Source organism: Pongo abelii, chromosome 5 (assembly GCF_028885655.2).
Source record: "Pongo abelii isolate AG06213 chromosome 5, NHGRI_mPonAbe1-v2.0_pri, whole genome shotgun sequence".
Taxonomy (NCBI): domain Eukaryota; kingdom Metazoa; phylum Chordata; class Mammalia; order Primates; family Hominidae; genus Pongo; species Pongo abelii.
This window is the reverse complement of record NC_071990.2, coordinates 158,585,130-158,608,671: the sequence shown is the minus strand read 5'-3', so window position 1 is coordinate 158,608,671 and position 23,542 is coordinate 158,585,130. Positions and strand designations below refer to the sequence as shown.

Sequence of the window (23,542 nt, the reverse complement as noted above, 5' to 3'; positions counted from 1 at the left end):
CACATCTGTAGCAGCCTCATTTGCACCTGTGGAGTCCATGGCTCCCACACACCCAGGCACAAGCCTCTGACTCTCTGACAAGCCTTCTAATGGAGAAGTGCCTGAGCATTTACTTAAGAGAAACACAAATGTGTTATACGCAGCTTTCTGTCCTTTCCTACCTCTTTCCATTACATTCAGGGCATTATACTCATGTTTGAAATTTTATACATAGGGAATTCACTTTACATATGAATTTCAGGAAAATTAAGGACATATATAACACATGTAGCGACAAAATTTCAACGGAGTAGTTAGTTGTCACAAGGACACAGAAATGCATTTAAACAGTGGCTATAGGGTAGGAATGCTAGGTTATCCTGCAATGTATAAGAGTGACTGATGGAAAAGATCACCATGCCACAGCCGACACTACTTTCAAAAGTGCCAACATTCGGGTATATTTAAAAACAAAGCAAAAAAAAAAAGCTAATTATTTAGCTGAGTCTAGAACCCAACTCCATTTTGCAAATAAGAACAAGGTGTTCCTAAAATCATCTTATGACATAATAAATTTTCCAGAAACAAACCCATCATGTATATTGAGGAAGATTATACTTTGTTTTGCTCAGAACTTTGCCAACAGTTGCTCATCATTTCAAAAGATGACATCACCACTGACAACCCTGCTGGAGACATCTGAGTTGCCAATGCAACATTCCTGTATCAATCTTATTTTGTAGCTGTCAAGTTCACAGTGATCACACATATACAGCAAGCATCTATTTCACAAGTCTTCTAAAGTAGTATGCCTAAACATTTGTTTAATTAAGCATATACTTTATTATATACTTCTTTCTTTTCATTTTCCATGTATAGTTAGTGCCTTATTCTAATTTTGTTTAAAATTTTGTGTGGGGAGAGCTCATATTACCTAAGAATTTTATTTTAAAAGAATAAAAGAGACACTAGAAAAGTTTGATTCAAACAATGAGAAGGTATTATCTGTATGTTCTAAATGATCTATCATAAACATTACATATTTGTACTGTTTCCAATTGTATAAAGGATACCAAAGAAACAACCAGAAAATATGAAACTACCAGTTCCAGCAGTATGGCAGATTAGATGCTCTAAACAGCTATTGATTGAAAAACCCGAAATACTGGATAAAATGCCTTTTCTAATCCTTTTTAAATGAATCCCAGACTTGCCATAAATGTGAGTGACACGAAGAACACCCAAAGAGCAGAATGAGAACAGAGAAACCAAGAGAGCGGTAGAAGCTGACTTTTGCTATAGATTCTAACTTGCTCTTTGACGACTATTCGAGGAACAGGGAAAAGGAGAGGAAGTCCAGGGCCTGCCAAAAGGGAGTAAAATACAAGACAATACCTCTCAGTTAAATTAAGGACCAAGAAGATACCCATCATTTAAGAGCTTGCAAACCCACTAAACAGAAAAGAGAAATACCTGCCTTGAACTTGATATGCAGAGGTAGGAGGAATAAGTGGCTCCTTTAAGAAACAACAACCACAAGCTAACCATCACCAGGATATCTGGTCAAAATTAACACTTAATGGTGTGGTCTACAAAACCTCAAGAAGATACTTCATTTAGAACGGGCCCAGACACCATCATCACCTAAACCCTCTAATCAATCCTAACTTCACTGTTGTGGGACAACCAAACATTACGCTCAATCTGATACAATAAACCCACAGCATCGCCTATGAAGCATCCAGACCAAGTCAGTCAGAAATGACAGGTAACAACCATCCCAAACTCAGTGGCCTAGGGTCACCAGCATGTGTTGTGCTCACCAATGTAGTTAGTGAGGAATTTGGACAGGGTACAAAGGGAAGCTTTATCTGTCCATCACAATGTCTCTTCAGCCTCAGCTGTAGCCGATGGTCACAAGAAAGGCAGGGGCTAGAACCACCTGCAGGCTCTTCACTCAAAAGGAGGATCACAGACCCATCCTGTGAACAAGGGCAGGCCTAAAATGTTGGGAACATGATTTACAACGACCACAAACAAAATGTTTATCTTCAAGCCTGTGGATCTAACTTGCAATGTACAGGGAATAGATGAGCAAGTTAAGCCACATCAAGAGAAAACTAGCAGATAAAGCCATTCCACGGGACAGCTGACCCAGGTTTTTCAAGATGTCAAGGCACAAATTTGGGGGAGGAGAAACTGTCCTAGATAAAAAGGCTTCAGAACCAAATCAATGTAATAAATCTTGTTTAAATTTTGCTCGAAACAAATGATACAGAAGGGTATTCTGAAGACAACCGAGGCTACCTAAACATGGCTAGGTCTCTAGACAAGTGGAATTATATTTAATTTAATAAGATGTGGTGACAGAGATGCTGTTATATAAGAAACGCCCTTGTCCGGACACGGTGACTCACGCCTGTAATCTCAGCACTCTGGGAGGTGGAGGCAGGTGGATCACGAGGTCAGGAGTTCAAGACCATCCTGGCCAACATGGTGAAACCCCGTTTCTACTAAAAATACAAAAATTTGCCAGGCGTGGAGGCACGCACCTGTAATCCCAGCTACTCAGGGGGCTGAGGCAGGAGAATTGCTTGAATTCAGGAGGCAGAGGATGCAGTGAGCCGAGATTGCACCACTGCACTCCAGCCTGGGCAACAGAGCGAGACTCTGTCTCAAAAAAAAAAAAAAAAAAAAACGCCCTTACATTTTACACACACATACAGAACGATTTTGAGAAGAAATGTATCTGTGACTTAAAACACTTTGAAGAAAGTCGGAAGAGGAGGAAAAGACGAGACAGGGCAGCAGACATGGGAAAATACTGGTAATATTAAAACTAGGTGAGGGCATAGGAGTGCTCATTATGTCATTCTGTATATTCTTCTTGTAATAAAACTTTCACAAAATCAAACACAAAACATTGTTCAAGATGACTGGTACCCATAGGCAACTAGCAAAAGCAAAGACCAATCAATCCTTCTGAGGAAACAGAATGCAAACCCAGGCCTCAATAAAAATGTCTTCAAAAAAAATAAGGAATGAAGAAAAACAAGAAATTTCTTAGAACTAAAAGAGAACAAAAATGATGCATATCAAAATTTGAAAGATTCAGCCAAAGCAGTACTTGAGAAAAAATTTTAGTCTCATATTTAGCTTCATCAAACAAAAAAGGTTCAAATAAAGTAAGCATTCACTTCAGTGGGGGCAGGGGGGGAAGAACAGCAAAATAAACATCAATAAAGTAGAAAGCAAGACGTAATCAAGGTGAGAGAAGAACTTCATTAAGTTTGTTTACAAGGACACACAATAGAGACAATAAAGACCAAGTCACTTTGGAAAGGGTTTTATCAAGAATAAAAGAAGAAAAACCATTATGAATTAAAATGCCTTAACTCTGGATGGTACAGAGATTAAAGTAATGAAGACTATTATGAACTTCATGTTAATAAAGTTGAAAAATTATATGAAATGGACAAATTCCTATACACAGGAATATATATATAGCAATACTCACACAAGAAGAAATATTTAACTTGAATATGCCTATACTGACAAAAGAAATGAAATAAAAAATTTTAAATGGCTGGGCACAGTAATTCATGCCTGTAATCCCAGCACTTTGGGAGGCCAAGGTAGGAGGATCACTTGAGGCCAAGAGTTTGACACCAGCCTGGGCAACACAGCAAGACCTCATCAGCTCTCCTAAAAAAGTTGAAAAATCAGGGGTAAAACAAAAGGTAGAGATAAAGAGCTATACAACCCTTTATAGCTTTATGAACAGTTTTACCAAACATTCAGAGAACAGATAACAACACAAATTCTTTCAGTAAATTAAAAAAGGGACTCATCTTGAATTCTTTTTTTTTTTTTTTTTTTTTTTCTTTGAGACAGTCTTGCTCTGTCACCCAGGCTGCAGTGCAGTGGCGCGACCTCGACTCACTACAACCTCTGCCTCCCAGGTTGTAGTGGGAGCAATTCTCTTGCCTCAGCCTCCCAAGTAGGTGGGATAACAGACGTGTGCCAACATGCCTGGCTAATTTTTTCTTTTTTTGCATTTTTAGTAGAGACGGGATTTCACCATGTTGACCAGGCTGGTCTCAAACTCCTGACCTCAGGTGATCTGCCCTCCCAAAGAGATGGAATTACAGGCGTGAGCCACCACACCTGGCCTCCAATTCATTTTCAAAGCTCAAAAAGTACAAATACCAAAACCTAACGAGGATAATTACAGTTCAGTCTAATTCATGAATCTCTGATTCAAGAAACCTAAAACAAATGTTAGTAAACTGAATCCAGTGATGAATAAAAAAGATAATATATCATGAGGCTACGTTTAGTATAGAATGCAAGTTTCATTTGATACTTAAAAGATAATTTACCTCAAAAACAGATTATAAGTAAAAAGCAAAGTGATCATCTCAATACATACAAAAAAGAAGATAAAATTCAGTATCCACTCATGAAAAAATCTCTTTGCAAACTAGAAAAGAAGGGAACTTCCTTAGCCCAATAGTGGACAGCTATAAAAAGGGAAAAGAAAAAAGAAAGTGGAAACATTGTATTAAATGATAAAATGCTGGAAGCCTTCATTTAATCAGGGATAACACAGGAACGGCCAGCCGTTTTAAAGAATGCATATAGGGGAGCCAGTCTACAGAAAGGCAAAAAGGTAGGAAGACAGTGATTTTTTAAAGTATTATTTTAATGAAAAAACCTGAGATTTCACAAATCACTAGAATTAGCAGAATTAGCAAGAATTTAAAAGGTAGCTGGACACACACACAAGTTAATATACAAAGTCTGTTACATTTGTATACACCAGTAACAATGAGAAAACGTAATTTTTTAAAGGATACAATTTACAATAGCAACAAAAAATAAGGTATATAGGAATAATCCTAATAAAAGTAATACAGCAGGTATTTTTGAAGAATGTTATAAAAGAAACTGAAAAGTACCTAAACAAGTAGAGAGATGGAAAGCTATCCCATGCAGGAGAGGGAGGGATGGTGCAGTGGAAATGGGTGAAGGCAAGCATTGGAAAACCAGGCAGAAGAGCAAGCGGACTGCACGATTTCTACAGCACAGCAACAGTGCCCGAAACAACAGGCACCCAGGGCCACTTGCTGACAACAAAAATGACAAACCATCCCCGCTTCTTTCTCTAAGTGGCTGGTGCTTTTTTTTTTTTTGAGATGGAGTTTCGCTCTTGTTGCCCAGGCTGGAGTGCAATGGTGCAATCTCAGCTCATCACAACCTCCGCCTCCCAGGTTCAAGCGATTCTTCTGCCTCAGCCGCCCGAGTAGCTGGGATTACAGACGTGCCTCCATGCCCTGCTAATTTTGTATTTTTAGTAGAGACGGGGTTTCTCCACGTTGGTCAGGCTGGTCTCAAACTCCCAACCTCAGGTGATCCACCCACCTTGGCCTCCCAAAGTGCTGGGATTACAGGCGTGAGGTGGCTGGTGCTTCTTTACCAATGACAACCCTGCCCCACTTCAATCCTCCTGTCTCCTAGATAAAAATTAAAATACCTAATCACAAAAGTACCCCCAGCTTCTTAAGAGCAGCCAGTTGAGGACCACCCCTCATGATGCCACTCCCTCTTAGAGTCATCTAACACACACCCCAACCCTACTACAGCCCCACCTCCCCCTTTCCACAGTGCTCCTGGGGCTCCGCAGGACTGCATCCTCCCTGGCCTGCAGCCACCTAAGCTAAACAAATGCATCTTTTTATTACAGGGATATTTCTCATCTTTGATCAGTGGGCTCCAAAAAGGAAAAAGCTATTCAAGTAAAGTGCTTCTGTGTGTCTTATCATTATTCTTTTCTAAATACCCTGTTTCACAGAAGATCCCATTATAACAATAACAAAAGATAAAATTCTTAGAAAATAGCGTGATAAAAAAGAAAAAGTTTATATGAAAAAATAAGCACACACAAATAGCAAAAGGAAAAAGAAAACCAACAACTGAAAAAGAAGGATAAGGAGGATATACTACCCCATCAGATACTAAAAGATAACGGAGAAACAGTACAATACTAATGCATTCATAGAAGAACCAATGGAGAATAACAGAAATCCCAAAATGACCCCAAACACCATTATACCTAAGGAAATTCAGTTAATGATTTTAGTGGCATCTCCAGTTGATGGGGGAAAGGTAGTTGCAATGGTTGATTTCACACGTGATCTTGGAAGGTACTGTAAATGGAATTAACAATTTCAATTGGAGACTCTGAGAATAACAGATTGTTTTCCATAATGTGGGTGGGCCTTATCCATTTAGTTTGAAGGCTTAACTATAATCAAAAGACCAGCCCCACCTAAGCAAGAAGGAATTCTCCAGCAAGCTGTCTTTGACTTCATCGGACCATCGGCTCACCACCTGCCAGCCCATACTGCAGGTTTCGGAAATGCAAAACTCCATAAGCATATGAGCCAATTCCTTATAATAAATCTGTGTGTGTGTGTGTGTGTGTGTACACGCGCACACACGTGAGCACAATTGATTCTATTCTGTTAGTCTATTCAATTGATTCCAGTCCTCTGGAGTTAATAACTCATATTACAGACAAAGGCCCAGTCTCCCTAATATACAATGGGTTTTTAAAATAATTTTTAAAGACCAACAACTAAAGAGAGAAAATTCAAAATAAAAACATATAAATTTCCTTTAAGGAAACACAAATGCCCTTCAATAGACAAGACAACACTCAACATTATTCATAACAAGATAAATGTAAACTAAAACTATATGCTTAGAAAAAGAAGTATTTCAGATTTGGGCATATTTGCATATACACAAACGAGATATCTTAGAGATGGAACCCAAGACCAAACATGAAATTCATTATGTTTCAAACGTGCCTTACATATATGGCCTGAAGGCAATTTTATACAATGTTTTAAAATACTTGTGTGACTGAAACCATGTTTTACATGTGTTTTGACTGTGACCCACCCATCCCATGAGGTCAAATATGGAATTTTCCACTTGTGGTGTCATGTTGGCACCCAGAAAGTTTCAGATTTTGGAGCACTTCATATTTCAGACACTGGGATTTAGGGTACTCAATCTGTACCAGATTGGCAAAAATCCAGAAGCTTTGTAAAGCCATGCTACTGGCACATATGTAGGAAGAGTCCTCTCATGTGCAGATGGGAGTATCAATTGGCTACAACCTGCAATACCCACTGGGAATGCAGATGCACACACCCTTTGCCCAGTACTGTGGCTTCCAGAATTCATCCTGCAGATATTACTGTCCACTTATGAAATGACACATACACAAAGTTTAGCATGGCATCATTGTTTCAATTCAAATAACCAGAACTAATCTAAATGTCCATCAAAAAGAACTGGTTAAATATATCATGGTATGTCCACAAAATGTAATGATGCTATAAAAATGAACGAGGGATTGCTGTATGTGCTCCTTTGGAAAGATCTCCAGAAAATATATTTAAGTGAGTAAAAGGAGGGGATGAGAAAAAAAAATATGGAAGAAGCCATATAGTATATACTAGATATACCATCATTTGTGTAAAAATAGGGTAAATATAAAAGTACGGTATTGTGCTTCTTGATATAAAGAAACTCTAGAAAAACATACAATAAACTATAAATGGTTATCCAGTCAAGAACGGGGGTGGTGACGTGGGCAGAGGGAACTAAGATGGGAAGAAACTTTTCTCGGAATCCCTTCCTTGTACTTTTCATTTTTTGAAACCAATGAATGTACTGATTAGTCAAAACATTAAACATATGAAAAATATTGAAGACACAAAGTGAGGTATCTTGATGGAACCCTAAAATTATACCATCTGTATCAATCGCATTAACAAGACACCAAGTACTACTAATACTTGCTAACTGGCTGCCTTATACAAAAGCAAGAGATTACATAAACCACATTTGAAACAAAAGGAAAGACTCCATAAAGAAATGTTCTGGTCATTATGAAATACTGGCTGGTTAAACTAAATATGGTTGAGCTTCTTAAGTTTTTAAAGGTATATGAATTCAGTGTTATTAAGATTTAGCTTGATTTTGATAATACTTTAATGGTAATTTTCACTTTGTTTCAGGATTTAGGGGGATTACTTAGGTTTTGGAGGTGCTAAATATATCTATAATGCCAGTTATTATTTTTTTGAGAAACTTTCCAATCCATCTCCCATCCAACTCCCTAAAATCCAAGACTGTTCCTGTCAAACCAGACCATCTGATTAGGCCACTTAAATGTCTCCAACTTTCACCTCTCTGCCCCACAATGAATATAACTCAGACATTTTATAGCTAGGGAGTACGAACCCAAGAAAAAATTTCCAATGTATTCTGAGCAATGTTTGGTTTTATTCAGAATATACAAAAAGTACCACAATTACATTAAAAAGTCATGGTTATAGAGTATTTACCATATAATTTATTGTATTCAAATCAATAAAATGATAGCAATAATCAAAGCGTAAGATAGACTGAAACTAAGCACATTAAAATAATATTCATTAAAATAAGATTTTACTTGTAGTATGCTTTAAATATTTAAATATGAAAGATATTAAATAACTAATTGCCATGTGCTGGAAGTCATCAGTGAATAATTTTTAAAGGAAGTAAATTTTGAGCTTGGTCTTGAAGAAAATGACAGGCATTCAGAATCCTTAATCAAATCGGTTTTATGATCAGAGATTCATTTCAGCATACTAGTCAAATGAGTAATATAATTTATCTATTGAGTCCTTAAATTTTGATGACATAACACTGTGTCTACAGATAAGTTCAATAAGGCTCTGAAAGCCCCTTGAAAAAGGTTACAACTTTATCAAAACTCCAGATACCAGCATCTCTCATCTAAAAAGAAATTATATTAAAGTGTTTTAAAATTTTCATACACTTTAATAAAAGACTTGACCAGTTAACTATAAAATGATGTACATTCCTACTGCTACAAACCCCACAAATGTTACAATTTTTTTTTTTTTTTTTTTTTTTTTTGTGAGACAGGGTCTCGCTCTGTTGCAAGGCTGGAGTGCAGTGGCGCGATCTTGGCTCACTGCAACCTCCGCCTCCTGGGTTCAAGCTTTTAAATACATATATGTAAAACCAAGACTGTACTGGGTCTCGAATCCTAGCTGTTGTTTTAACATGTTTTGCTTAAAGTCATAAACTCTCTTTAGAATTCTCTAGTAAGTCATATGGAAATGGACTCCAACAAACCCAAGAAAATATGTAAGAAACCAGCCAAATTGATTAAAATTAAGCTCCATAAATTTATTTATTTTGCTTAACATCCACGATCTATTCAAGCCACAAAAGAAGTCCTTTAAAGAGGAAAAAGTCGATTCTACATGTGTTCATCTTCTCTTTGCCACCTCCACCACACAAAAGAGAAGCAAGAAAGTATTAAAATGGAAAATTATATTTTGATGTTTATGATTGGATGTGCTATGAACATTTTATCTGGATTCAGAGTAAGAGTCCCTCACTCACTATTCCTTTTCATGTCACTCATGAGTGACAGTCTCTAAAACATAAGGAAACTAAATCATTTTATCAAATAACATACATACTATTTTTCTACAAATTCTGTAAGCTAAAATACATAACCCAGTAACCTAAAGGAGTATTTAATGAGACTAATTTAAACTATAAACTGCTTGATACATTTAAAGTACATAATTCCAATTAGTATTTTAATATATTGCAACTGAAGTGAATATCTACTTATAAGCTAGTTTAAAGAGAATGACACAAAGGCAACAATGTTTTCACACAGTAGCACTTACCATTAAAACAAAACAAAACAAAGGTCAAGATAAAAATACCATGCACGTGCCAACTAGAAGGATTCAATGATTGATAAAATCCTTCTCCTGAATAAGCCTTAACAAGTGGCAGAGTGCTTTCCTGAAAGGTTCAGAACACAAATGACAGGGAACAAGCAATGACTGACACTTTCTGCTGCCACTAAGCAGTAATGCAAGCAGCTATTTAACCAGTCATTCTTCTCACCCTCCAATCTCAAAAGGGGAAAAGACGGAGGGAGAGATGGAGTTAGATTAGGTTACAGTTATGCATTTTCTCAAAACTAATTTTTTTTCCACCAAGAACATAATTTTTAATAAAGGACAGGAAGACGATTCAGAGCCGGGTCTGCCTTGGTGGAGAAAACAGGGCCTGCGGGGCAGTGCGCTGTGCTCACCTGCTGCGGCTGGTACCTCTGCTGGGACTGGGACGGCAGATACTGCGCCTGGGGCGGGAGGTGAGGGGGCTGCGGCTGCTGGCTGTAATATGGCTGTTGGCCCTGTTGGCAGTAACCACTCACACCTTGCTGTCCATACTGAGGTGGCATCTGTCAAAAAGTCAAGCAAAGCAAATGAGAAAGTCAAAATGTGCAATTAAATGAAATCAAATATGGTTTCAATTCAGCAACATGAAGGGGGTTCTCTGCTAAGCAACTAAACTCAATATTTTTAATCCTCTCTTCCTTAGACAAATCGACACGCTGCTTTCTATTCACATACTATAAATGAAGTCAAAAGGCAATCTGACTTTGCCTTTAAAAACCATCATATTCTATCAGATAGAAACTACTGATTATATCATAAAGCTGGAGAGGGGAGGAAGTGCTAAATACTGAGACTGAAAAATAGCCTCTACTAAGAAAGAGAAGCATGATATGAAATCCATTCCCACACAACAGTGAAAATTAAAATGAACTCAAACAGTCCAAGTTAACTCACTAATACTTTATAGGGGAGGCTTGTGGTTTGGGTGCTTTCTTGTGTGTGTTTGTTTCTAAGTTCAGAATGAAAAAGTCAGAATATACCAACTGCATTTACAGCACATATATACCAGTTAAATTATCAATTTTATTTACTATTTTTGCTAACGATGGCATTTTCTTAGTTGATAAAACAGGTAACAATGTAAAGCAAGGTGTACTACAGTGTAAATACCAGAGGTATAGACAAAAACGGCCTCAATCTTCTCCATTTCTAATTTACATCAGCCTAAAAATGCCTGAAAGCATTGTTTAGAGGAAAATCCTTCCTCATGCAATAAATATACCATGGATAGTATTTTTGAATATTTTCTTAATGAGAAACCTATTGCCTTTTTCTGTAATTTCAAGAGAGAGCAGGAAAGGAAAAGAAAAACAAGATATCAGGACAGTAAAAAGCACTCTAGAAACAAGAATGGCAAAGTCGTTTTGTTTCATACCACAATATGGTCCATTGGAGAACTTCAAGAACTTGAGCCCCATAAGCACACACACTTAAGAAATTAATGAGTACCAGATACACACTTAAAACCCAAATCCACTACAGAAATACTGAATGAGGAAAAAGATGAAATGGTAAAAGATGAAAAGAGTAAAACATTTAGCCTCTAAGAAAAATCAGCACAGTAATTCCTAACACATACAATGGGGCAAAAGGGGAAAAAATGAAAAAGTTAAAGTTCCTATATTTCTTTCAATCCAATCCAGATTATTTTCAAGATCTACCAAAGAGGATGAGATTAAATGAGACCATAACGGCTCGCAGCGCCTCTCATCACACAGAGCCTAAGTTGTTGGAGCAGAAAAGCCTGCATTGCAAGCCATTTAACAGCACAGTTGAATTTTTTGCTTTTATTTATTTTACAGCTTGATATCTCATAATGAATGTATGTCCCTGCCATAAGCCAAGCCAACGAATTTCCATAAAATACAACTCCACATGCTAGAATACCATATACCACTACAACACACATCCTTCCGTTCAACACCCATATGTTTGATTTGATATCTAATACTATATTTCACACAAGCATCTTTGCAGTTTGATTTAAAGCAGTTAGGATAACACTTCTGCCAGTGTTAAAATGACTGTAAAGCTCAGTCAACACAGCCAGCAACTCCCCTATGAATTGCACTTTAATATGTTGACTTTCTGGTTACAGAAGCCCTCACACACAATATGGAAGTGTTGTTTGGGGAGGGGGGCGCTGTTTTCTAAGCAACACAACAACAGGACAGATTGCAGGAACCTACTAACACCAGAGCAGCCACAAGCTGACTAGAATTTTTTACTACCTAGTCCAGCTCCAGGAAGCTTGGGTGCAGGGTATGGGGCAAGGAGGATAGGTGGGCGCAGCAGAAATCTTCAGTGGAGCAACCGCCTACACAACTGAGCAAACCGAGACCTGGGTGCCCTCAAATATGCTCCTCCACAATTAAAACCAATTTGCTATCCTTTTAGACACATGGCTTATTCATCCATTTAGGACCAACTTCGCTGGCACCCCAGCTTCTGTGAGCCTGGGCTGCGGAAACCTGTAACAGCACAGAGGGGCTCTCCCTGAGACCTGGGGCCCAGTGCCAACCAACTGGACCCAGTCAGCTGTCCTTCAATGGGAGCCGTGATGGGATAGATTGCTCAACTCTAGTTTACCCAAAGAATCTTTGGGTTCGAAATACATGGACTCTAAGTCCAATTCCCTTTGCATGTGAGTTGTGTGAATATGGTCAGTCACATGACTCTGCCTTACATCTCCAACTGTCAGACAGGACTGCCTTTCTAAGTCATACGGATGCCCTGCCCAGTCCCACCTGGAAGTCTATACAGGTGCCATTATGACTTATTAAACTAGAAGTTGTAGTGCTCTCTGTAAAATATTATTTCCTAAATGTTACCTTTAAAAACCAATTTCTCAATAGAATACCCCAGCTGACTGAAGCTAAAGTCTCTTTTTTGTTCGTTTGTTTGTTTGAGACAGAATTTTGCTCTTGTTGCCCAAGCTGGAGTGCAGTGGCGCGATCTCGGCTCACCACAACCTCCACCTCCTGGGTTCAAACGATTCTCCTGCCTCAGCCTCCCAAGTAGCTGGGATTACAGTCATGCACCACCACACCCGGCTAATTTTGTATTTTTAGCAGAGACAGGGTTTCTCCATGCTGGTCAGGCTGGTCTCGAACTCCTGACCTCAGGTGATCCGCCCGCCTCGGCCTCCCAAAGTGCTGGGATTACAGATGTGAGTCACCGCACCCTGCTTAAAATCTAAATCTTTAATGATCATTATTGTTTTTTGTCAATGCATTGAGATGCAAGGCTTTGAAAGATCTACTATATGCTGTTCAGACTTCTGAAACTAAATAGTATTATGAAACACAAATCAACAGGCTGCCCCACAAGACATGGAAGGCCCCAGAGCCTTCTGCTGGATGCTGCAGACCACAGCTCCTCTTGAGTTCTGGTGTCTGGGCAGCTGTCCCTGTCCTCACAGGCCATCAGGGCATTCCGGCACTGCTCACCGCTCAAGCTCAATCCCCACCTGAACCCTGTTAGGCTTCTAATATGCTGTGGACCAAGACACCCACACACGCTGCCCACACAATGAGGGCCCAAAGGACCAATCCATGAGGAAGGCACCTGAGCTTCAACTGTCCCAAGCTTTGCAAACCCTATTCTGATTGCTGAGAGTTTTTAAGTCGTTTCATTCTTAACCATATGCAGGATAACTAAGATAACCAGACGGCTGCATGCAAGTGACATGCAACCAACAGTTACTGAACGCTAGCCAGCAGTTGGCTGGGAGCTGGGGACATAAAGCACTCGTAGCTCAGGCGGCCCTCCTTCCCCAGCCTAACCCTAACCATGGTCATTCTCATGCCTTGACCAACCTGATCTTATCACAGGGGAGACTGATTTAGTTATATAGTGAAACCCTTAACTACGTGTTCACGTGTTTACTATCTGTCCTCATCACTAGAATATAAGCTCCTGGAAAAGGATCTGAGCGTCAACAAACATCTGTTGAATGATAAGTACTGTTCAATGATTACTAAAGCAAGCTATTATTATATGAAAAATTTTAACGAATCAAGGAACACATTATAATACGGAAATCTCTTGAACTTCCCAAATCTGACACACGTGTTCAGCTTCATCTACAGCCACTGAACGGTACACTAACAACAGCACAGTGTCCTTGGCCAAAAACCGCTGGCCCACGGATGCCTGACTGTCCAGCGCATGCTTTGCCTCGAACACAGTTCTAACTATATATATATTTTTTTAAACCTGCAAAACTGAACTAAATGGAAATCTCAAAAAAAAATGCCTCAGATCAGAACGTTTCCATTTGTTATTTAAAAATAAGAATCTGGCCAGGTGCAGTGGCTAAAGCTTATAATCCCAGCACTTTGGGAGGCCAAGGTACGCAGATCACCTGAGGTCAGGAGTTCCAAACCAGCCTGGGCAACATGACAAAACCCCGTATATACTAAAAATACAAAAATTAGCCAGGTGTGGTGGCACACACCTGTAATCCCAGCTACTAGGGCGGCTGAGGCAGGAAAATCGCTTGAACCTGGAAGGTGGAGGTTACAGTGAGCCGAGATCGCTCCAGTGCACTCCAGCCTGGGCAACAGGGTAAGACTCTGTCTCAAATAATAATAAATAAGAAGAAGAAGAAGAAGAGGAAGAAAAAGAAGAGGAAGAAGCAGCAGCAGAAGCAGCAGCAGCAGTAGCAGCAGCAAAAGAATTTGCTTCACTAATTTCTAAATAAAGAAGACCTTTAAGACATGAACACACACAACAACAAAAAATTTATAGCTAAAAATGATTCACTTACATATTTATTTTAGAAATTTAGAAAATTATCCCAATAAAGAACACAATTACTACCTTTCACATTTCTGTATCATGTTAAACATGCAGGGTCATGTTAAACATGCAGGAAAAATGTTAAACATTTTTCATTTCACCATACCCTGAACTTTTTGCTCATCCTCCAAAATTACTGAAATGATCAAAGGTTACCCTCTCCCCCTTTTTCCTGCTAAAGAAGTTTGTTTTTGTTTTGTTTGAGGTGGAGTCTCGCTCTGTCGCCAGGCTGGAGTGCAGTGGCACGATCTCAGCTCACTGCAACCTCCACCTCCCGGGTTCAAGCGATTCTCCTGCCTCAGCCTCCTGAGTAGCTGGGATTACAGGTGCATGCCACCACGCCCGGCTAATTTTTGTATTTTTAGTAGAGACGGGGTTTCCCCATGTAGGCCAGGATGGTATCGATCTCTTGACCTCGTGATCCGCCTGCCTCGGCCTCCGAGAGTGCTGAGATTACAGGCGTGAGCCACTGCGTCCTTTTTTTTTTTTTTTTTTTTTTTTGAGACGCAGTTTTGCTCTTGTTGCCCAGGCTGGTGTGCAGTGGTATGGTCTTGGCTCACTGCAACCTCTGCCTCCTGGGCTCAGGCGATTCTCCTGTCTCAGCCTCCCGGGTAGCTGGGATTACAGGAGCGAGCCACCACGACCAGCTAATTTATATATTTTTAGTAGAGACAGGTTTCATCATATTGGTCAGGCTGGTCTCGAACTCCTGACCTCAGGTGATCCACCTGCCCTGGCCTTCCAAAGTGGTGGGATTAGAGTCATGAGCTACTGCGCCCAGCCTAAAAAAGTTTTAGAGAGCAGTTTCCTACTAGGTTTAAAGGTACACTGACCCCATGACCTGGCCATGTGCCTTGTTAAGTATACACCCATGAAACACACACGTTCCAGGAAGGATATTCAATGCAGTCCTGTCTACTACAATTGACAGAAGAGGACAAAATCTAACTCTAGGACAGGAGGTAAATGGGAAAAGTTAACTTCGCTATAGGCACACAATTAAATCTATACAGTAGTAAAAAGGAAGGAGTAAGACGCCACATATCAAAATGGTTCAAAACTAAAAAATACAATGTTGAGTTTAAAAAGAAAGCAACAAAAAGTTAATGCAGTATCATACCATTTGTATAAAATTTTAATACGTAAGATATTAGTGTATACTGTTTATAAACACATGTAGCAAAAGTATAGAAACGTGCACTGAAAAGAATTGGGGATTATGGGGCGTGGCTTCAGCCATGCTTTGCTCCTTTATAAAAAGATGTGAAGCAAATAGGGTAACATGTTATTTTTATACCTATATATACTGTGTGTATGTGTGTGTGTGTCTGTGTATATCTATATATACACACATACTTATATATACTGTATGTGTAATTACACAAGTGTGTCTGTTATATTTGCTTCTGTACTTTTCTATATGTCTAAATTATTTCACGATTTTCCACTTTTACCATAAAGATTTTGCTTCCACCCCAGTCCACCTCCTCCCAAAAAGAGGTGGCCCTGGGAAGCTCAAGCACCCACACAATGCAGGAGGGGATACCCCAGGAGGTGTCCTTCCGAGAAAAGAGACTCAGCTCAAAGGCCAAGTCCCTGACTACAAGACCAGGTGCTCCAATAACTCCCAGGCCTTTCACCTAGGACGCTCCAGGCCATATCTCTTCTGAATTCTGGTGTCTGAGCGGCTGTCCCTATTCTCACAAGCCATCAGGGCATTCAGGACAGAACTAGGAGGAAGCCTTCATTATGGTCTCCTCCCAAGGGAAAGAAGTGTCCTGTAGGTTGGTGAACCTCTAACAGACAGAACTTTATGCCAGAATTTCCCTAAGGGTCACTAATTTCCCTATGGGTCCCACAAGGGACACTAATTCTATAGAATATCACACAGAAATGAGTTCTATAATTTAAAAAAGTTGAAAAAATAAATATACTATAAAAAGAAAACATACTATATCATTACATTAAAGGATATGTGAAATCCTTTCAAAAGTTTGGAAACTTGTCCACCTTTACATCCAAGATTTCTCAAACTCATTTGACCACTGAACACCACCACACCACTGGACAGTCCACTGCACAGGACAGACCCTTGCTAGTTTAGTTCATCACTGTATTCCGCATGCCTGTCCAGTACTAAGAGCTCGGTGAATGTCTGTTGACTGAACCTCCTGAAATACGTATAGAAATCACACACCACAGTCAATGGAAACGTTAAGAGCTGCTGCCTTGAGCTAAACGATAGTCCAGTCCAGTTCTATCTCTAGGAAAGCACAGAAAGACACTGGAACAGATATTAGAACCTCCTTGATGTGAGCTTTGAAGTTATGATACTAAAACACGCCCCAGTTTCTATCATAGACCTGGTGTCTCTGAATATCTCAATCTACTTACATTATCAGTTTGTTCCTCCTTTTGGAGGAAAACAATCTATGAACAAAAGAAATACTTGGCATTGTCCTAAACTTATCAGAGACATATTCAGTGTGGTGAAAACTCTCCACTACTGAATTCTAACATGCTACTTTTTTGCTATGTAATAGAATGATCACCTTTCTCCTTATCTTCGATGTCTAAAGACCTTTTTTAATTGTGCTAAAATATACACAAAATTGACCATTTTCACCATTTTCAGTATACAGTTCAATGATGCATAAGTACATTCACACTGCTGGCCAACCGTCACCACCATCCTTTTCCAGGATTTCATCATCCCAAATGGAAACTCTGTGCCCCAGAAATAACAACCCCACATTCTGTTCCCCATCCCAAACCCCGGTCCCCATCCCAACCCCCAGTCCTCACCCAATCCCCCGGCAAGCACCATTACACTTTCTGACTCTATGAATTTGGTTAGTCTTGCTATCTCACATAGGCGGAATCACACAATATTTGTTCCTTTGTGTCTGGCTTATTTTGTGTCTGAGTTAGCATAATGTATTCAAGGTTCATCCATGTTGTGGTGTGTATCATGTTTCATTCCGTTCAAGGCCATGGAATGTATACGGCATAACTGTTTATCCACTCACTCACGGATAAACACTGGGCTGTTTCCAACTTTTGGGTATTGTGAAAAATGCTGCTCTGAATAGGGGTTTACAAATATCTGGTTGAACTGTTGCTTTTACGTCTTGGGGTACATTCCCAGAAGTGGGATTGCTGGAGTATATAGTAATTCTATGTTTAATTTTTTGAGAACTATCATACCGTTTCTCACAATGGCTGCACCATTTCACATTCCCACCAACAGAACGCAAGGCTTCCAATTTCTCCATACCCTTGACAACACTTGGTATTTTCTGGGTTTTTCTTAATATGAAATATCAGCTGTACTAATATTGGGTGTGAAGTGACAACATACTCATTGTGAAATGTGCATTTCTCTAATGATCAGTGCTGTTGAGTATCTTTTCATGTGTTTATTGGCCATGTATATATCTTCTTTGGAAAAATGTTCAAGTCCTTTGCCATTTTTTTAATTGGGTTATTTGTTTTGTTGCTGATAGGAGTGTTTTATATAGATATTAATCCCTTATCAGATATATGATTTGCAAATATTTTCTCCTATTCTGTGGGTTGTACCTTTTTACTCTCTCGATAGTCTCCTTTGATGCTCAAAAGTTTTTAAAACTTTGACGTACTCCAATTTGTCTGTCCTTTCTTTTGTTGCCTATGCTTTTGGTGTCATATCCAAGGAATAATTACCAAATCCAGTGCCAAACTTTTCCCGTTTTCTTTTAAGAGTTTTATAGTCGGGCACAGTGGCTCATGCCTATAATCCCGGCACTTTGGAAGGCCGAGGCGAGTGGATCATTTGAGGTCAGGAGTTCGAGACCAGCCTGGCCAATGTGGTGAAAATACAAAAATACAAAAATCAGCCGGGTGTGGTGGTGAGTGCCTGTGACCCCAGCTGCTCGGGAGGCTGAGGCAGGAGAATCGCATGAACCCAGGAGGTGGATGGAGGTTGCAGTGAGCCGAGATCGCACCACTGCACTCCAGTCTGGGTGACAGGGCAAGACTCCATCTCAAAAAAAAAAAAAAAAAAAAAAAAAGTTTTATAGCTTTGTTTAAGCTCTTACACACTTAGGTCTATGACAGATTATGAGTTAATTGTTACATATAGTGTAAGGTAAAGGGTCCAATTTTATTCTTTTGAAAGACTTATTGTTATTCTATATGATTTTCATATCAGCTTTGGATCTTTTTGTTTGAAGAAGTACAGTTTGGTATTTGCACATCCACCAAGAACTATTTTTTGAAAAGAACTACATTAAATGTACACATTCTTAACACTGTACGGTCTGTTTGCGTGAAATTCAAAATCAGGCAAAATCAATTTATTGTGACAGAAATCATAACAATGATTGTGGGATATGGGGCCTGGCTGGAAAGAGACATGAGGGAATTTTCTAGGAGTGATGGAAACACTCTAATTAGGATGGTGGTATCCTAGACTTATGTAATTGTCAAAACTCACTGAATTGCATGCTTCAGATTTAGGCATTTTAATGGATATAAATAATAGCTTTAAAATATTGGTGGAATATATATATACACTTAATACAGAAGTCTAAACTGTTCGTCTCCATTTTTATCATTCTATAACACACACTTTAACACATTTCTGCTTAAATCATTCCTGCCTTTAGACTTAGAGGTAAATTTTCTGTTTTATAATTAATGACTGATCCTAGATGCTTATCAGTGAATTTTTATGTTTTCATTTTACATAGTCCAAAATATTACAGAGCAACAGGGCAAACTGAAATAATCATGGTGAATATACAAAGTAAAATATGTAAGGCAAGTCACAATATGTATAGAAACAACGTTCCTTTAACCCAAAATTCTACGTTTGGGAATTTATATTAAGAAAAAATACGAGACCGGGTGCGGTGGCTCACACCTGTCACTTTGGGAGGCCGAGGCGGACCGGATCACAAGGTCAAGAGATAGAGACCATCCTGGCCAACATGGTGAAACCCCGTCTCTACAAAAAATACAAAAAAAAAAAAAAAATTTGCTGGGCGTCGTGGCTCACACCTGTAGTCCCAGCTACTCAGGAGGGTAAGGCAGGAGAATTGCTTGAACCGGGGAGGCAGAGGCTGCAGTGAGCCGAGATCGCGCCATTGCACTCCAGCCCAGGAGGAAAGTGCGAGACTCCGTCTCAAAACAGAAAAAAGAAAAAAAAAAAGAAAAAAAGAAAAAGTATGAAACAAGTATGCAAAGATATGTGTAGCAAGGAGTTCATTGCAGCTCCACTCAAAAATAGGGAAACAGCCTAAATGTTTAAATGTCCATCAATAGGAAATTGGTTTGAGAAAAAAAAAAAAGCAGAGGTGAGGATTCAATAAAATACTACAGAGCCATTAAAAATAATTCTCATTTTACATTATATTTAATAACAAAAAGTTCTGTCCATATATTATTGAGGTGAGGTTTAAAGATAGCAGGCTACAAAACCGTATGTAGTATAATGTTATTCTTGAATGTGAAAATCTGTGTGTGGCATAGGTATAAAGAATTAACATCCTCAAAGAATATATACCAAAATCACTCCTTAAACCAACTCTGTTTTTCATGAATTTAGAACAAAATGAAATTTATTTAGGATTATTTATTGCTGCTGTCTTTCTAAGAGTTATCAAAAAGTATATTATAACAATTTATCTTAAACAGAAGAAAGCTCCTTAATTTTTATGTGTTTGTTTTTCATCATAGATTTGAACCCCTCCAGGTAAATTCTACAAAATGGGAAAGCAAAAAGCAGAAGAAAAATCTTAAGTCCACAAGAGCTCCATTCACATGTGGCAAATCCTGCTGGCTCCTGATTTCACAGGAAGATCAAACACCATTTTTCATGCATAAGAGACAGACTGAAAATTCCCCACAGCAACGAATTCAGATGCTAAGCTGATGCGTGGTTGAGCCAATTGCACAAGGAAATTTTATTATGTCAACATGTCCAGTCAAAAATAATGTGCTAGAAGGTAATAAATAAAGTTTACAAGGTCAAGATCTTACGACTGCTCGACATTCCACAGTCCCTTAAGCTAAGTTCCCAAATGAGACTTCTGAACAACTTAGGTGCCTTTTTTCCTCCCACTTTCTTATTTTAAGAAGAAAAATAAATCTTGTCCTTAGGCTTGTCTAAGGAAAAAACAAACAACAACAACAACAACAAAAACTCCACAATTTCCTGAAATTCACCTTTCATCCTTGAAAAATGAGAAATAGTCAACAAATGTATATTGAGCACTTACTGTATGCACTGTATACTAAAGCTAAGTTCCTTCCAATTCTATCTGGCTTCTCTTGACTAACAGGAAAAAGACGACCCGGGATGAGAAAGAAGTTGGCAAAGTATACAAAAGGGTCAGGCAGTGTCTCACACTGCAGAATGGGCTAGCTGACCACCCACACCCACAAGCTGGGTCCATGGCTCTCACATTGCTCTGAAGTCCACTACATTCTGGCCTGGGCCCTGGTTCCTTTCTAACAGTTAACTTCTGGGCCATAAACATTGCCAGTTTTTAACAGGCTTTCTGAAACCAACACATCTGGGATAATTTAACCCTCCCCATTAGCTTAGAAATTTTAAAAAAATCATAGGATAAAACAGATTTGCCTTTTTTGATTTGGGAAACATTGAAAAGTTCTCATTTTTTGTCAGTAACAAGTCTTTTTTTGCGACCAATTTTTTATAAAACTTAGAAGGGTACACACGATATAAGATTATAAAGACATACACATACAATCCCTCTTGGATTTCTTTACAATTATTAATTGCCTACAAAATTTCACTGCTTATTCTAAGTTCAACTGCTCTATATTTAGCAAATCACAGCTTAAGTGAATAGTAGGTCAGACCAATGTTCTGCGGAGTGAATATTCTATATAGCTGTGGGAACTAAATGGTAGTGCCTCTCATGACCTCAATTTCCAGAAGTCAGGGATAGGTCCTGAACAGCCTTTATTTCCTCTTAATAACCATTATGAATCTATTATCCATGAATTTATTTATACACTTCTTAAATTAATTTATATTTCCAGTCCAGGCTATCTCTTTAGGGTAACAAGCTCTGCCACATTATTATCCACTTTGCAAAGTGGTACATCCTTTAGTTTTCATAAAATTAACTCCTTCAGGCTTCAAGGAGTGTTGCCTAACTCTTGTACACAGAATTTGATTAACAAATGTATAGTCAACCAACGCAAGTCAATTATATCAGCCCAAAGCCTTTTTTTTTTTTAACCATATCAAAAATTCCTTGCCAACTACTGTCCACACCAGTTTGTCCCTTGATTCTTTCCTTGGCCTATCTAAACTGCTTTCACCCCATTCGCCTTTATTGTGAAACAGCAGCTAGAATAGCACAAACGATCCCGAAGGCACAGCAAACACGGCTGTACAAGAGAGATCACTTTTCGAGGTACCTGTAAAAGGAAATCTCTAGTACACATTTTGTATTCTCCTCTCCCACTGAACTACAGATGTTTTCACCTTTCTTTCCAGGTCAGCCAATTAGAGGAGATTTTATTTAAGTATTCATAAAATGCAGGCATTCACTGGCAGTAAAATGCTTCCTCTCATTTACAACCAGTGTTGAACTAAAGTCTTACTGTACACAAAATTAACACACAAGTGTATAATTGTAGTTTTATGCTCAAGTGCCCTAATTACACACTTTAAAACACTTTCTTCCTGAGGATCCAATCGAGGGTATTCGATACCACAGATCTATAAAGTCTACGGTGTGTTTTTTAACAAAACAGAAGAATAACAGGCAAAAATCCACAGCTTCTGAGAGAAGAGCATGTATTTAATACAAGGGATGACAAATCTTATTCTAAAACAGCTTTAAAAAATAGCGTATTTCCAGTGTATATAAACTTGGTATGGTAGGAGGGTTGCCTAAGAGTTAAATAATTCATACTGCCTATTCTTGAAGAAAACACAGCTGGCATTTTAAAATGTGGTCTTTCCTAAACTGTCACAGCAGTGAAAAATTCACCTATAAGCTTGTGTGCCTTATTGGTATAATAATATAAAACAGGAAAGAATTTTTAACAGTAAAAAGAGCCACACTCACTTTTAATGTGGAAGCTTTGACACCTAGGATATCAATATTTGCATTTAAAAACAAAATTAAAAAATAAGTATTTTCCATACCAAACATACAGTCATTTTTAAATGAGAGAATCATAACTATGGAAATGCATCAACATGACTTCGTAAAACTCTATTCCTGTGAAGGTCATAGGATACGTGGAAAGAAACGAAGGGCTCAGAAGGTAATCTATAGTAACGAATGGGTCAATTCTGCTCACAGAAGCAACATTTTCCTAGAAAATAAAAAGGCCTGAGCTGCCTTGCCTCACAGGGATTTGGTTGTTTCCATCCCAAAAATGCTGACCCGGGAAAGCACACGCATGGTATCATTTATTTAGTAATGAGTACATCTCTACAAAGCAATTTGGATTTTCCCTCTTTCTTGTTATATTATTGCCCAGACTGTAACTGGTAATTTTGAATCCGTGAATGTAATCTTTGAGTTTTTCCATTGTTTTTAATGCAAAAGGATTACAAAATCAAAAGTCAAAACAGTCTAACAGTACTTCACACACATGTTAGAACAGCAGGGTTTTCTAATAAGACTTTAAAATAAGTGTCAGGCTACAGTATGTTCGTGTTTCTAAAAACCACCCACTTGGTCCACAAGCACATGGTGAGGACACCATTTACTACAGTGTAAAACAGAAAACACTTGGGAAGCAGAAGTGATGGGAATTACAGAGGAGCTTCTTGCTTATCTGCCCTTCTGGCCAGAGATTTCTATTTTTATAAAGCACAAAAAGAGGAGCCAAGAGCTTTACCACTTTCCTATATAAACCCAGCT

At 38.7% G+C, this 23,542-nt stretch overlaps 1 protein-coding gene across 10 annotated transcripts in view; it reads right to left on the bottom strand.

The window, feature by feature from the left end:
- The window catches only part of ARID1B (AT-rich interaction domain 1B), a 433,110-nt gene that overhangs the window by 298,701 nt on the left and 110,867 nt on the right, over window positions 1–23,542 (bottom strand). For all 10 annotated transcript variants that reach the window (XM_024248190.3, XM_024248192.3, XM_054558365.2 and 7 more), the window contains exon 3: window positions 10,193–10,342. In XM_024248190.3, the coding sequence (XP_024103958.3) occupies window positions 10,193–10,342 (150 nt within the window). The remainder of the gene's footprint in view (window positions 1–10,192; window positions 10,343–23,542) is intronic.